This window comes from Lissotriton helveticus, chromosome 6 (genome assembly GCF_964261635.1).
Source record: "Lissotriton helveticus chromosome 6, aLisHel1.1, whole genome shotgun sequence".
Lineage (NCBI taxonomy): Eukaryota > Metazoa > Chordata > Amphibia > Caudata > Salamandridae > Lissotriton > Lissotriton helveticus.
In genome coordinates, this window is record NC_136067.1 from 1,404,853,612 (window position 1) to 1,404,866,607 (window position 12,996).

Here is a 12,996-nt window from a genome sequence, read left to right on the forward strand (position 1 = left end):
GTTTCCCGGTCGCCGTTCTCCAAATACGGTCTTTCTTTCTGAAAAACCTAAAAACCCCACCTGCTGTGTCTGCATTGGGCTGCTGACAAGGGCCTGGCACTTATTATTTTCGAAATTAAGCACTGCTGTCGCCTCAGCCATTGATGAGCTACCCAACATAACAAATAACACCATGGTATCTATCATCAGTCAGCAGACCCTTCGTAGTACGAAAAGCGCAACATTAGTCTCCTTACCACTTTCAGACCCTATCATCTGCCTTCTCAACACCCCTCCCAACCACCAGGCAGTAGCCCTCTTTACCCCCGTCTCTCTCCTGTCTTTAGCCTGTCGTTTTTCAGCAGTCTCCATCAGCTTTTTAAGTCCCCTCCTTCCTCGCCTGTTATCAGACACCGGTCTTTGTCCCACCGCACCTCATACGCCATGCCCCATCCAACACGTTAGGTAAGGTGCTGGTTCCAGGGCATCCTATCCTGGTTTCACTCTTTACTCTGGGTCCAGTGATTTTTACAGGCCTCTAACCTAGACTGAGGACATGAAATAGGGGACAAAATAGTGGCAGTCTGAACCCTGGTAATCTGGCAACATCGTGGAGACTGCATCTCGTGCCAGTGCTCTCATCCTTCCCAAGTTTGCCAAACTCCAAATCCAGCTTCCTCTGCAGGGATTTCTCCGAAAAGTGCCTCATTGGCTGTGTTTAAAGCTCACCTACACCGAGAAGGCCTCTGGAATTGAAGATTGTTTATGCTTCTTGTACATATATGTTCATTTGTTCACACTCTCTATCACTTGCGTACTGGGTCTCCACCGTACATATCCTTGACTTTGTGTTTCTTAATTCCTTATTTATTGGCTCAGTATCTACCCCTTTGTCTGTAGGTTTAAACACTGAGGCAAAAATAGTCATCGGCTAGTTTTGTGGCCTTTGTATTTATAGAGTTATCAACCTTTATCAAGCAGAGCTTTACGTCCTTAATTAGTTTTCCCCTTTTCACCTCTGTTTATAAAAATGCTATCCTCACTTCTCTTAGCTGCATTTGCAAGTGTTAACTTGTTTCTGTTTTCTGTTACAAACTGTCCCTTCCAAAGCAGTGCATTTTCTTAACTAAAAAAACATTTTCCAAAGATGTTATCAGATTATCAACATCCGGTTAGTCATGTCAACTTCCTGGTTATGTTTTATGTTGATGAGTTTATTTCATTCATAACAACTAGCGTTCCAATTCCATAAATTATTTAATGGTTACATTTCATATTGTTGTTATGAGATTGAAAATGGTATCCCACTTGTGCACAATTAATTAGCTTTCCATTAACATTTTATGTGGATTCATGCTGGCATGTGCTATCAGTGGATTTAAAACGTGCTATGTAACCCCTTTGGAGCTGCAATGTTTCAACAAATCTTTAAGTGAAATTTAATATGAAACGGTCTAAATATTTAGCAACCAGAAACGAACGCAGCACAGCCTTAAATGGGTAATATTTAACCTGTCACAGATTCGTCCATCTTTCCGAGTTTTGGAGAGCAGGCTAATAGATGTGTCCCCCTTGTTAAGTGAAATATTTTAAAACATTTCCAAGCCTTTGTTATTTGACTCAAACATAATGTCTGTCACAACGAGACAATGGGATTATTTTATTTACCTTTTTAATTTCTTAAAGTATTACCATCAAAAGATCAAGAATTGAAAATTCACTGTGTCCTTACAAGACACTTGTGTGTTAAAATTTGTTTTACAACAATTTAAACTACATTTTATTAACGTTACCTACAAGGACTTACTTTTGAATGATTCATATTTTAGGAAAAATGAATCGATCAAAGTCCAAGCCAAGACTTCATTTTAGTTGTGTTCTATATGTGAGGTAAAATGTACTGCCTTACTAGAACAACCCGAATAAAAGGAAAAGAAGGTGTGCACGGGAGTTCTTTTCCTCAGATGAGTAGATTATGTAACTACAAAGCTGCCACGTGCTGTGATTGTATCATGTTCGATGATGTCATTGCATCTCCAGTCTTTGAATGCTTAAATGTCCTAAACTTGCTAGTTGATGCTGAGAGAGGCTGGTAATCCGGGCTTTGTCCTGTGACTACAATAAACTTGTCGTTTTTTTTGTCAAAACCTTTCTTTGGAACTTCATTTCACCCAGTTCTTTAGGGGCACACATTTGGTTCAGCAGCAGCGCACATATCCGAACACTTTTTTGAGACTTCAAACATTTTGGATTCGACTCAAAGTTGCTTTGGTGAGCGGGTTTACTTTTCACCCAGCCTTCACTGTTCCCCATGTTTAGATTGTCAACTCAGTTTTAGTGTATCAGTCCATTCACCGTACTCGTCACTTTGGGTACCACCTGTGTGTTGTAGGGATGCATAACTAAAGCCTACCTGGTGGGTACATAAGTGCTACATGAGGGACGCCACCAGTCAGTCTGGGTAGGTCCTGACTGGGAACTCAAACCTGCCCTGGCAATTATGTCGGCCCGGCCCCAGGGTAAGGGGAGGGGGGTGCTGGTGGAAACACTACTGGTGCGCTTTTGTTACAGGGAGCTGATTTTGCAGTAAATTTGCAAAATCAGCCCCCAGTAATAAAAACAGCCCCCACCCTTCCGGCCCACCGGGAAAACGCCAGGTGCCCGCTACAGCCAGTACGGCCCAGAGTCTGGGGGACACTGGACACACTGTCCCAGACTGCAACTTCTTGTTTGCACTAAGGAAGAGGAGGGGTTCTTCAGGAGCGCTGTGTTAGGCGTCCATTTCACCTGCAGCGCAGGACATCACCAATTAGTCTGGAGGACTCTGGATTTGCTGTCTCAGACTACACCTTGTTCTTTAGCCCAAAGAGCAGGAGGGGCTCTTCAGGAGTGCTACTACAGGAACCAATTTCTTCCGGAAAGCGGAATGCCGCAAATCAGTCTGGGAGCCCTGGGCTTGCTGTACCAGACTTGACCTTGTTTTAGGACAGTACCCCTTTTTGGCATGGTTACCCCTCAATTTTTGCATGACTTGGATGCATATTTGACTGAGTGGGCACTGGGTTCCCAGTGCCTGTGTTCTTTCCTAAAACTATACCTTTGTTTCCACACCTCTGGCTCACGTATAAGTCCCTTATAAAAGGTACAAGTGGTACCCAGGGCCTTGTGAACAGAGAGGGTCTCTAAAGGCTGTGGCATATATTGTGCCACCCTAAGAGACTCCTTACCAAACACAAGCATAATGCCACTGTGCATACAAAAGTGAAGGGTCGGCCTGGCACACATCTCTGTGTGCCAGGCCTACCAGCATTGCCAGAGACATAGGTAAGTCCCCCCTACAGCAGGTCTTACAGTTTTTGTTGTATTGAATATGGTAAATGCACTAACAGTAGACTTTTCCATCTGACCAATATACTGAATGACCAGCAGTGGCAGGTCTTACAGCCCTAAGGCAGGGTGCACTATACCTCATGTGAGGGCATAACTGCATGAGAAGATATGCCACAATAGTGTTGAAGTCCATTCTTAGACATAAGTGCACAGTGAAGCCATACTTAATACATGGGCTGGGAGCTTGTCGTTACGAGTTCCACAGCTCCATGATTGCTTCACCCAATTCCAAGATGTTTATGAGCCCACACTGATGCCAGTGTTGGGTTCATTAATAAATGCTCTCAGAGGGCACCTCAGAGGTGCTCCCTGAAAACCTACCAACCCACTAGTATGTGCCTGACTGGTCTGTACCAGCCTGCCACCATTAGACATGTTTTTGAACTAGTGAGGTGGGACCCTTTTGCTCTTGTGGGTCAGAAACAAATACTGCTCTGGATGAAGGTGCTTCACACCGACCCCCAAGCAGGAACAGCATTGAAAGATTATCAAGTTTATCAGTGGAAACTGTTTCACAAGATGTTGGACCTTGGGGTGGAATTATCAATAGTCACTTTTTTGTTTTCAACTAGATATGACTGAATGTGTACGGTATGGTTCTTCTGGTGAGCGGTCAACTTTATTTGGGATTAGAAGGACTTGGATCTGGAAACAAATCTATCTAAAACACACTTAAAGATGTTCAAACCATATCAACTAAAACAAAGTTCTTCTTTGTTGATTCAGTCCCAATTGACAAGGTTTAAACTTTTCAATATTTGGGCGTCTCATTGGACTCTGGTTTTTAATGGTATCACCTTATTACTTTCAGATCACACTTTGAGAGATGTGTGGAAGCCATTTTTCTGCACCTCAAAAGGCGCTTCCTGGTCCCAATTATATGCCAGCAAAATATCACATCTTACAAGATGGCACATTACAATTTATGGCAATCAACTTCTGTCCTTGTTTGTTTGTTTATTGTGCATTTCATTAAGTGATGTACGAAAATTCAGGACTTATGCTGAAGTACTTTGTTCGTGTTAATAATGAAATATTTTTCTGTATTTAGGTCTTTTTAAAATTAAGAGTGAACTATATGTGGTCTTATTTATATGTCATTTTAAATTGTTATTGTAGTATGGTTAGTAATTAAATGTTTTTTTTACCATTGACCTACACTTGTGCTCTATCTTTTATGGTTGTGTTTGAAGAATAAAGTTGAATTGACAGAGTGCTCTCCTCTGAATGTTGTGGTTATCCCGCCACTGCATGACTTTTCATGCTACATTGCTTTATTCTATTTTTCAAAATTTATAAAGCGCATTGCTACTCAAAGTCACGCTTCCCAGCGTTATTTGACTGGTTGGAGTGAGTGAATTAGAAAGCTAAAATAATTTTTGAGCTTAGGGAAAATATAGGTTTTAAGTTTTTTCTAAAATCAACAAAGTTGTCCCCCCTTCTTATACTGATTGTCAGGGAGTTCCAAAGCTTTGGTGCAAGATACCTAAAAGATCTGCCCCCACTTCTAGCTGTCTGGATTCTGGGTACAGAATGCAATTTAAGATTGTTTGATCTCAGATCCCTATTGGCCTGATAGGGATTTATGTGCTACATTGTTCCCACTGACTGCCCATCTTAAGCCTATAGGTGCATAGACTCTATGCTTTGTGCCCCACTTCAGGACACAGATGAGCGCTGTGACACTTCATTTGTTAAACAATTCTTTAGATCCTTTTTTCATCCTGTTAAAATCAGTATCGCTCATTATAAATCCAAACTTGTTCTCAGCATTGTATATAATGACTACAAAACGTATTTTGAGTTATTGGAAATCAGGACAAGTTCCTGGATGATCGGGGTTCTGTTGGATAATAAGTCACGGGAACAGCCCCACCCCCAACGGTCCATAAAGAGCCAGTCTCCTTAATATATTCTTTCCTCCACACAGCACCATGTCTGACTTGCTAGCTTAAAGACTTCACGTAAAATGATAATGTACAAGACTCTGAACAACCTCCATTCTGAAACAGAACACATTTTGACATTTCCGCCACCCTCTATAGATTTTTTTGAGAGTTATATGACTATGCTACTCTAGCTTCCAAACATTTAGGTTTCCCAGCAGATTGTACCAATATTGATTTGTGTTGTTCCCATTGCCAACACAGTGTTTGCATTGGCAGCTGTCAACATTTGGAAGCACGTTGTATGTATGCATATTTGTGCCTACTGCAGAATGCCAAGAGATTTAAATAGGAGTATTTCTTTCTTTATCCATACTCATAAAATAATCAAAGTTCTCTAAATCTAATATCAGGAGTATCCTACTGGAAATCTTTGTCCATGAATCACCCTTGCTCCAAATTGATTTCTATTGATGTCCATTTCTGTTGCAGATTTTATGAACTGGTTAATAGTATAACTGAAGAAATTGGCAAAAACACCGAAGACGGAGAATGTGAGGGAGAGACCATGGAGGTAAAAACAAGCAGTTTTTTTTAACAGATTAGCTGGTCTAGATGAATTGAAGATTTAAAAAGTAGTTTGGACATTCAGGAATGAACGCTCCATGTTAAAAAACACTGGCGATTGTGTTCTTCGAGAGAGTATAAAACCATAGCAATAATCTATTTCTAGAAAAGTTACCTTTATTAAAATCTGTGGCCGTCACTAAGTGTTCATTTTGATGGATGTAGCCGTACCTATGAGCAATATAGCTTTTAATTAATATATACCACATTTTCTATATTATAGCTGGTTGTTGTGTCTTGCTGCATGTATTGTGACTATGATGTATTTCAAAACATTTTCCCAAATTAGATATAATTGACCTCCTCCTGTTCTGCTCACCCCCTCCTCTTTCTCAGTACAAACACAGATGCTGATCCACAATGCACAGAAACTGATGTGTTTACTCCTGTCTGCTACTGTATTCCACTAGAAGACTTTTTGCCAGACTTTACATCTGTGTTCCAGGCTGGGCATCCCCGTGTAAAGATAACCAGTGGTCTCTTAATACAACATAGTGCGTTTCTCCAGACTTCGAACTTGAACACTAAATTTTGCCAAGGTCACCCAGGATCACATTACAAATGTTGTTCCTTTTTACAAAATAGAAAAACATTTTCTATTTGTTCTGAACTTCCTCCCTCTGAGCATTTTATGAAACACCTGAACAGTTATTAATTGGTGAATCAGTTCTATTTTATTGGTTTAGTTTCACAGAAACGAACTGGCAACAGAATCACTTACAACCCAGAGGCCAGCTGAAGAAGTAAACCAATACGAGCCCTGAAAGAACCCCCCAATCAGTCGTATTCACAGTCCCCATGCTATATCAGCACGGCCATTCACTAGCTATGGGCAGTGTCCCTAATGGTGTTCCCCCACTCGCTTAAGGCCTGTCCTCGGATTAAGCCGCAACTGATCCTGCAGCGGGCCTAGCACCTTAAAGTGTTTGGGGAAGGTCAGTTTGTTGAACTCCTCTGTCAGCAGTCATATAAGAGGGGCCCCCAGCTCCTGGTATGCTTCTAGTTTAAGTTCTTTCAAAAGAACAGCGGTCCCTTTTACTTAAAATATTAATACTGTAATTTACATAAAAGTATAATGATATCTGTTTTGAGTGTCTAACTGGAGATAATCATTTTAATATAAACGGTTAATTAGAACAACATATAAGTGGGACATTTGACAAAAAGGAGAAGGACTCGGGCATTAATTAGTAAGGCTATAGCATTATTAGGTAGTTAGACCAACAAATACATATTCTGGTACCATAGCACAATTTGGTAAACAATAAGATTGTGTCAAGGTGCAAAGTGTCGACGACGTTTCGATCCACTTTTCGAAATACTAGGGTCCTCTTCAGAACAACAAGGATAATGCGCGAGTTCATTGCTAATTGCAATAGTGGCTAAAAGGAGGGAAAGGAAGAGAGGGTAGGGTAGGGGAATGGGAAAATGAGAAAAACAATACTTTGTTAGTATTAGGGCCAATTGGGAAATGTAATCATTACACTTGAGCATGCACAAGTAGTGGGCATGCATGGGCTGGAAGAATCGGCGCAAGTGCAACCAGAGTCGGGTGGACTCGCTTAATAATTATCATATAGTGTGACCGATAGCAAGGAATATTTAGTGATAGTGAGAGAAGGCTTCTGTGGTAGCTAGGACATGCTAGATTGAGGGTTGCTCATAGTAGATGGGGACTCACCCTGGAATCTAAATCCAGAGCGTTGATCCAGGAATGTTAATCCAGAAAGTTTGAGTGGTACAATGACGCGGAGGAAAACCATTCACGAATGATGCCTGAGCGCAGTGGTTTAGGAGTCCACACGGCGTTACACGTACGCCAATTTCCAAGGATAAGCAGGCAGCTGTCCGTAGCCAGGAGGACAAGCGGTGAGCGTAGAGTTATACAATTACCTAGTGGGAGAAGAGAAGGGGTGATCGTACGGAACCATACATTAGAGAAGGAACAATGCGTCAGGTAATGTGGTACGAACGGTAAGGTATAATGGTCGAATACTTGGTAGATAATCGTGATGAGGTAAAGTTGAGCGACATTCCTGGATCAGGAACTGTCACTGTGGAGGTATGAAAACGCAAGTAAATCCACTAAATTGCTGCCAGTTAAGGGCTGGGGCAATAGAACTGAGAGCTCTTACCTTGGAATTCGCCTCAATGCTGCGGGTCAGTATGAAGCAGGAAGGCGTGATTCTCCGAACTAATGTGCCTGCAAGGACGTAAGGTGAGGATGTGCCCAGATGTGCGAAGGACTTGCAGATAGACGCCTGCTCTGTGTATCCAGCCATCCGTCTCCCAATGGAGCATACGCAGTAGTTATGACGAATTTCAGTTATCCTCATTCAAACCAGAACTCCATGTTCAGTTAGGACTAATCGTCTCATTAAGTGATCTTGAGCGGGCGCTGATGCTCTTCCTCTTTCACAAAACCTTTACATCAGTTTCCCGTTTCATCTACTGGAATAGGATAGTCTTTTTATCAGTAAACATCATGCAATATATATTACAATCTTGGTGATTTCCATACATGACAGACCTACGGATCCCAGTCATCTATCCTGCTTGTTTTATTTTAAGTTAACATAATTGTGCATGAATACAGACTTCCTGAAGAAGGCTCACGCCGAAACGCGTTGAAATGGGAATGCACTTCTGTATTTTATAAGTCAATTGGACTGTGTGTTACTATTCACATAAACCATGTTACATGTATTAGAATTTTGTATGTATTAATTTATAATCAAACAAATATTTTTGACCCAAAAAAATGATATAAAAATTAATGAAATATTATAATATAACAGTAAAATTATAGTGGGAGTTCAGTCATTAGCACTTAGTTTTCCTTCTCTTTAGTATAACAGGCACAACACCCGGTGCAATTTTTCTCTCCTTTACCCACAGTGTAGTTTCCTTGCAAGGGTTCATCCCATGAGGCAGGGGCCCCTTCCTTCCAAATATAGTGTGCCCAGATGTGCGACACTGTAGAACTATGTGGAGCTGGTTGGGCGTGATTGCGCTAACCAATTAAGAACGCGTGGCCGCGACATGATGGCATAAGCAGACGTGTTTTGGTTGGTGGTGCCGCCATACTAAAGTGGTGAATGATGGATTCCTTTTAAAGGATAGATAATGAGGAATTGGTAAGGCAAGAAAGATAAGGTAATCACAGCAGCCATTCACAGTTGTCACAGTATCAACACTAATATGGGTATAATTAGGTATCGTTAGCAATAGTAAACAATTACTGATTCAGACATATACAATAGTAAGAAAACCCGGGTGAGTCGTCATCAGAGTACATACAGTAAGATTGTAATAATGGTTACCTTATGACTGTAAGTTTGATAAGGTAATCATAACAGCCATTCATAGTTGTCATAGTAAGAATCACTAATATGGTTATAGTTAGGTATCATTAGCAGTAGTAAACAATTACTGATTCAAAACTTGGGTTCTCAATCCTGAGCAAAAAAAAGTATTAATAATCAGTTGTCAAAGAACAAGTTCAATCTTCTTTATTCTCAAATGTTCATCCATTCCAAAAGACACAGGTGATACATAGATGATTCATGTTATCACATTGGCGTTGCCAATACGTGTTTCGTCATGTGGGTATCACCCTCTAACTTCCTCAGGGCTACAACAACAATAGAGGAATATACACTTAGAAGTCATCCTATTGCCATCGTTAATGAACTTTTTAACAAAAACATAAGACAAAGGAAAAAAACTGGGGAAAAAGAGGACCACCAGAAATGCTTCATGTGAAGCGTACCATGGGTTTAACCAAGGTACTGAGAAGTTCTAAAAATAAAGGAGTGAAAGGATGGGGAAAGGCGAACGAGTAGAGAGAAGATTAGTGCGATGTTGAAGAGAAGCATGCTAGGTTCAAGTTTAAATAAAATACTGCATTATAAAGTATCAATGCCACAGGAAATTAAATGTGCCAAGCAAACGCCCAAAAGAGAAGTTAAATTGGGTGCATAAGATGTGCACAAAAAAGGCCCGAATCCAAAGTGAATATAATTCAGTAGAAACCACAAGCATATGGCTCACCAATTCGTTGAGAGATCAAATCCGTCACTTTCCAGACAAAAATATTAGAACCTTATTCAGCGAAGGTCTGAAAGAATAGAAATCGTTGTCTCAAAAGGTTATATCCATCAAGAAAAATTCGAAATATTAATCACCATAAGGTAATGCCTGTATCCTTTAAGGTTCAGGATATTGGATGTGGTAAGTATGTTAGTCTAAAAAGGGGAATGAGGAATAGTACGTATAAGTTTCACTTTATCAAAACATCATATGATATCTGGGTATGTACGCCACCCGCCCATAGTCATGAGTTTTCTTGAGGAGGCATAGGTCGTGCCTGCTTCAAAAATTATATATCATATATATCGTAAATACTAGACACATATCCAGTCAGGAAAAATAATCGGACATACAAAAGGAAATTTAGTTCGATCAATTCATGTCTGTAAAAGTCTTAGAGAGCCCAAGTCACACAGGTGGGGGGAGTGAAGGGATTCATTCTGTCAAAGTGCAAAGGTAAAAAAACACACAGATCACGTGCCTGAGTAGGAAAAGTCACATGCTTCCTGAATATATGTGCATATTACCTCAGGAGTATACAGGATATGACATGTATCCACTATTATCCAAAAAAAGAAGTATAGAAGAAATATAAAATTGTATATCTAAACTGAAATGGCATACATTAGTCCCAGTTGTGGTAAAGCGTTGAATACGTGGTGAGACAATGATAGTCATTATCAGTCCCTAATTCCAAGGCTGCTCGTATTGTCCATCGGGAAACAGATGTACCATACCTGAGTGATCTAATTAGTATGTCTGCCCTTATACTGTGATATCAAATCTGGACAAAGGATGAAACTTATTTTACTAAGGAAATAATAGGAGATTGCCTTACACTGGACCATTCGAAGAAAATACCATGGTAAAAATATATTCATAACCTTCTTATTGAGTGTAATGTGGCAACTGATCTTTAAGACCCAGTAAGTATTGAGCCTTCTAGTAAGGGGGAGCTAAAAAGGAGACTTTTTAAATGTAGGGAAAAAATGAGGGAAGCCGTGACGTGCACGAAACCGTGCTGTAGATTGTACTGTGAAGGGCCTCTATCACCTGATACTCAGCCATATCTTATTTTTATTAGAAACGTTCTACCTAGATTTTATTTAACGAGATTAAGGCTGAGTACGCTGCACTTTCAGATAGCATTCCCAAAGATGGGTAGGTGGAGCGCAAATCTTCCCAAGTGCCCGTGCGATGGCAAATACCCTCCAAAAGCACTTTTTATTGTTCTGCAATTTTTATAGGGATATCAGGAAATTAATTCTACGCCCACTTTTTATTTCCAACAGATTGTACTCCTATAAAACTGCCTTCTATTTTATTTGTAATTTGGAGCATGTTTCAATATGTAATGCGGTGATTGTCTTCACTCAATTGGCCATTAAGCGAAGGAAGGAACTCTCATATTTGGAATCTGTGAATTACGAAACTGAATAGACTGTATATTTTAAGATCTGAAAATTTTGTTTTTTATTTATAAGAAAAATTTATGAATGCACTTTAACTTTTTTATAGTTTTTATTGTTTTTATATGTTGATATGTAATAATGACTGATTGACATGGTGTGTTGATATCAACGTAGAAAATGTTTTAAATAATTTTATTGGGATGAAAATGTTCAAAGGAGTTTGCATATTGGGGAATTAAGTAGACTATTGTAAGACATGTGATGAACTGATTTTATTTTTGTAGAATGCTTTAATGGATATATTCTTATATTCCGAATAAAGCTTGTTTGAATTTAGTATAGAGTGATCCTACGTCCAAGGTACATAGAATGTCAGCGTTAGGATTAAAGGGGGGATGTTCAACTTGGTTGATCATATCCATGTATCTCTGATGTAACAGCGTGCCATCGGGACAAAGTCCCTTATGAAGAAGTTAACATATTGCCCTAGGGGTTCCAAAATGGAACCATATTATGAGGCAATAGGTCGTCCAGGAGGAGTCTCAGCATTCTTGTGTATTTTGTGGAGCCTATAAATGACTGGTGTTCTGGGGGATTTCTTATTGAGAAATACAAATTTGTTCTGGGTCAAAAAACCCTCGGTTTGGCCTGTCTCAGTAATGGCAATATTTTTGATTTCCTGTGTGGGATCTGTTGTTAACTTAAGATGGTAGTCAGTATTGGACAATTGCTTCAGGATCTCTGCCTTATACGGGTCAATGTCCTGGACCACAATGCCACCCCATTTGTCAGCCAGTTTAATGATTATAGTGTGAGCCGATTTTAAACTGGCGGGGGGCCTGCTTTTCTTGAATTGGGAGATTGTAAGAAATGAAGGTGGGAGTGTGCTCTAGTTTTTTTTTTTTTTTGCAGAATCAATTTCTCAAAAGTATGTATTTCTGTAGACAGCTGTATGGGGAGAGAAGGTAGAGGGAAGCTGAAATGTTGTATTGGCATTGTGGGGCATACTTTGATTGTTTTGAAAGAAGTATTGTAATCGAATTTTGTGGAAAAAGCGTAATAACTCTGTTTGTAGTTCCAAAAAATTGTTACGAATTGTCGGAACAAAGGAAAGCCTGTTGCTCAATAGTGATATTTCATCTCCGGATAGGAGATGCGTAGACAGATTGAAAATAGGTATAGTCTGAGAGATATTCATAGTAGTCGTTCTGGTGTTTGATACTACCATTGGTAATACTTCTGTCTTGTTTATCGATCTCTCGGTTGCTGTACCAGCATTGTTGTCGCCCCCTGCCCCATCTGGTCGGTTGGCCCTGGCCTCTCTCTAAAAATGGCAGGTGGGATGTGCTAGTAGGAGAGCTTAGACCTTCACCCAAGTCTGAGTTATCAGAAGAGACTCCTGAAGTGTCCGAAAAGCCAACACATTTGTTCTGCTTATTGTATCTGCCCAAGGACAACCCTAATACTGTGACTCGACTGTGGGAGTCCCGGGAGAGGGACTTCGGTAGGTTGGAGGAGGGTGAGTGGCCCGAGGACTTGGCTTTCTCCTGTGAGGTGGCTATACTCTTGCACTTTCATCTCATACAGCTTAAGATCCTTCATAGATGCTA

General features: G+C 40.3%; 1 protein-coding gene across 2 annotated transcripts in view; it reads left to right on the forward strand.

Moving 5' to 3' along the window:
• MAP3K5 (mitogen-activated protein kinase kinase kinase 5) overlaps positions 1–12,996 on the forward strand; it is a 1,111,277-nt gene that overhangs the window by 766,608 nt on the left and 331,673 nt on the right. For both annotated transcript variants that reach the window (XM_078649188.1, XM_078649189.1), the window contains exon 14: positions 5,748–5,829. In XM_078649188.1, the coding sequence (XP_078505314.1) occupies positions 5,748–5,829 (82 nt within the window). The remainder of the gene's footprint in view (positions 1–5,747; positions 5,830–12,996) is intronic.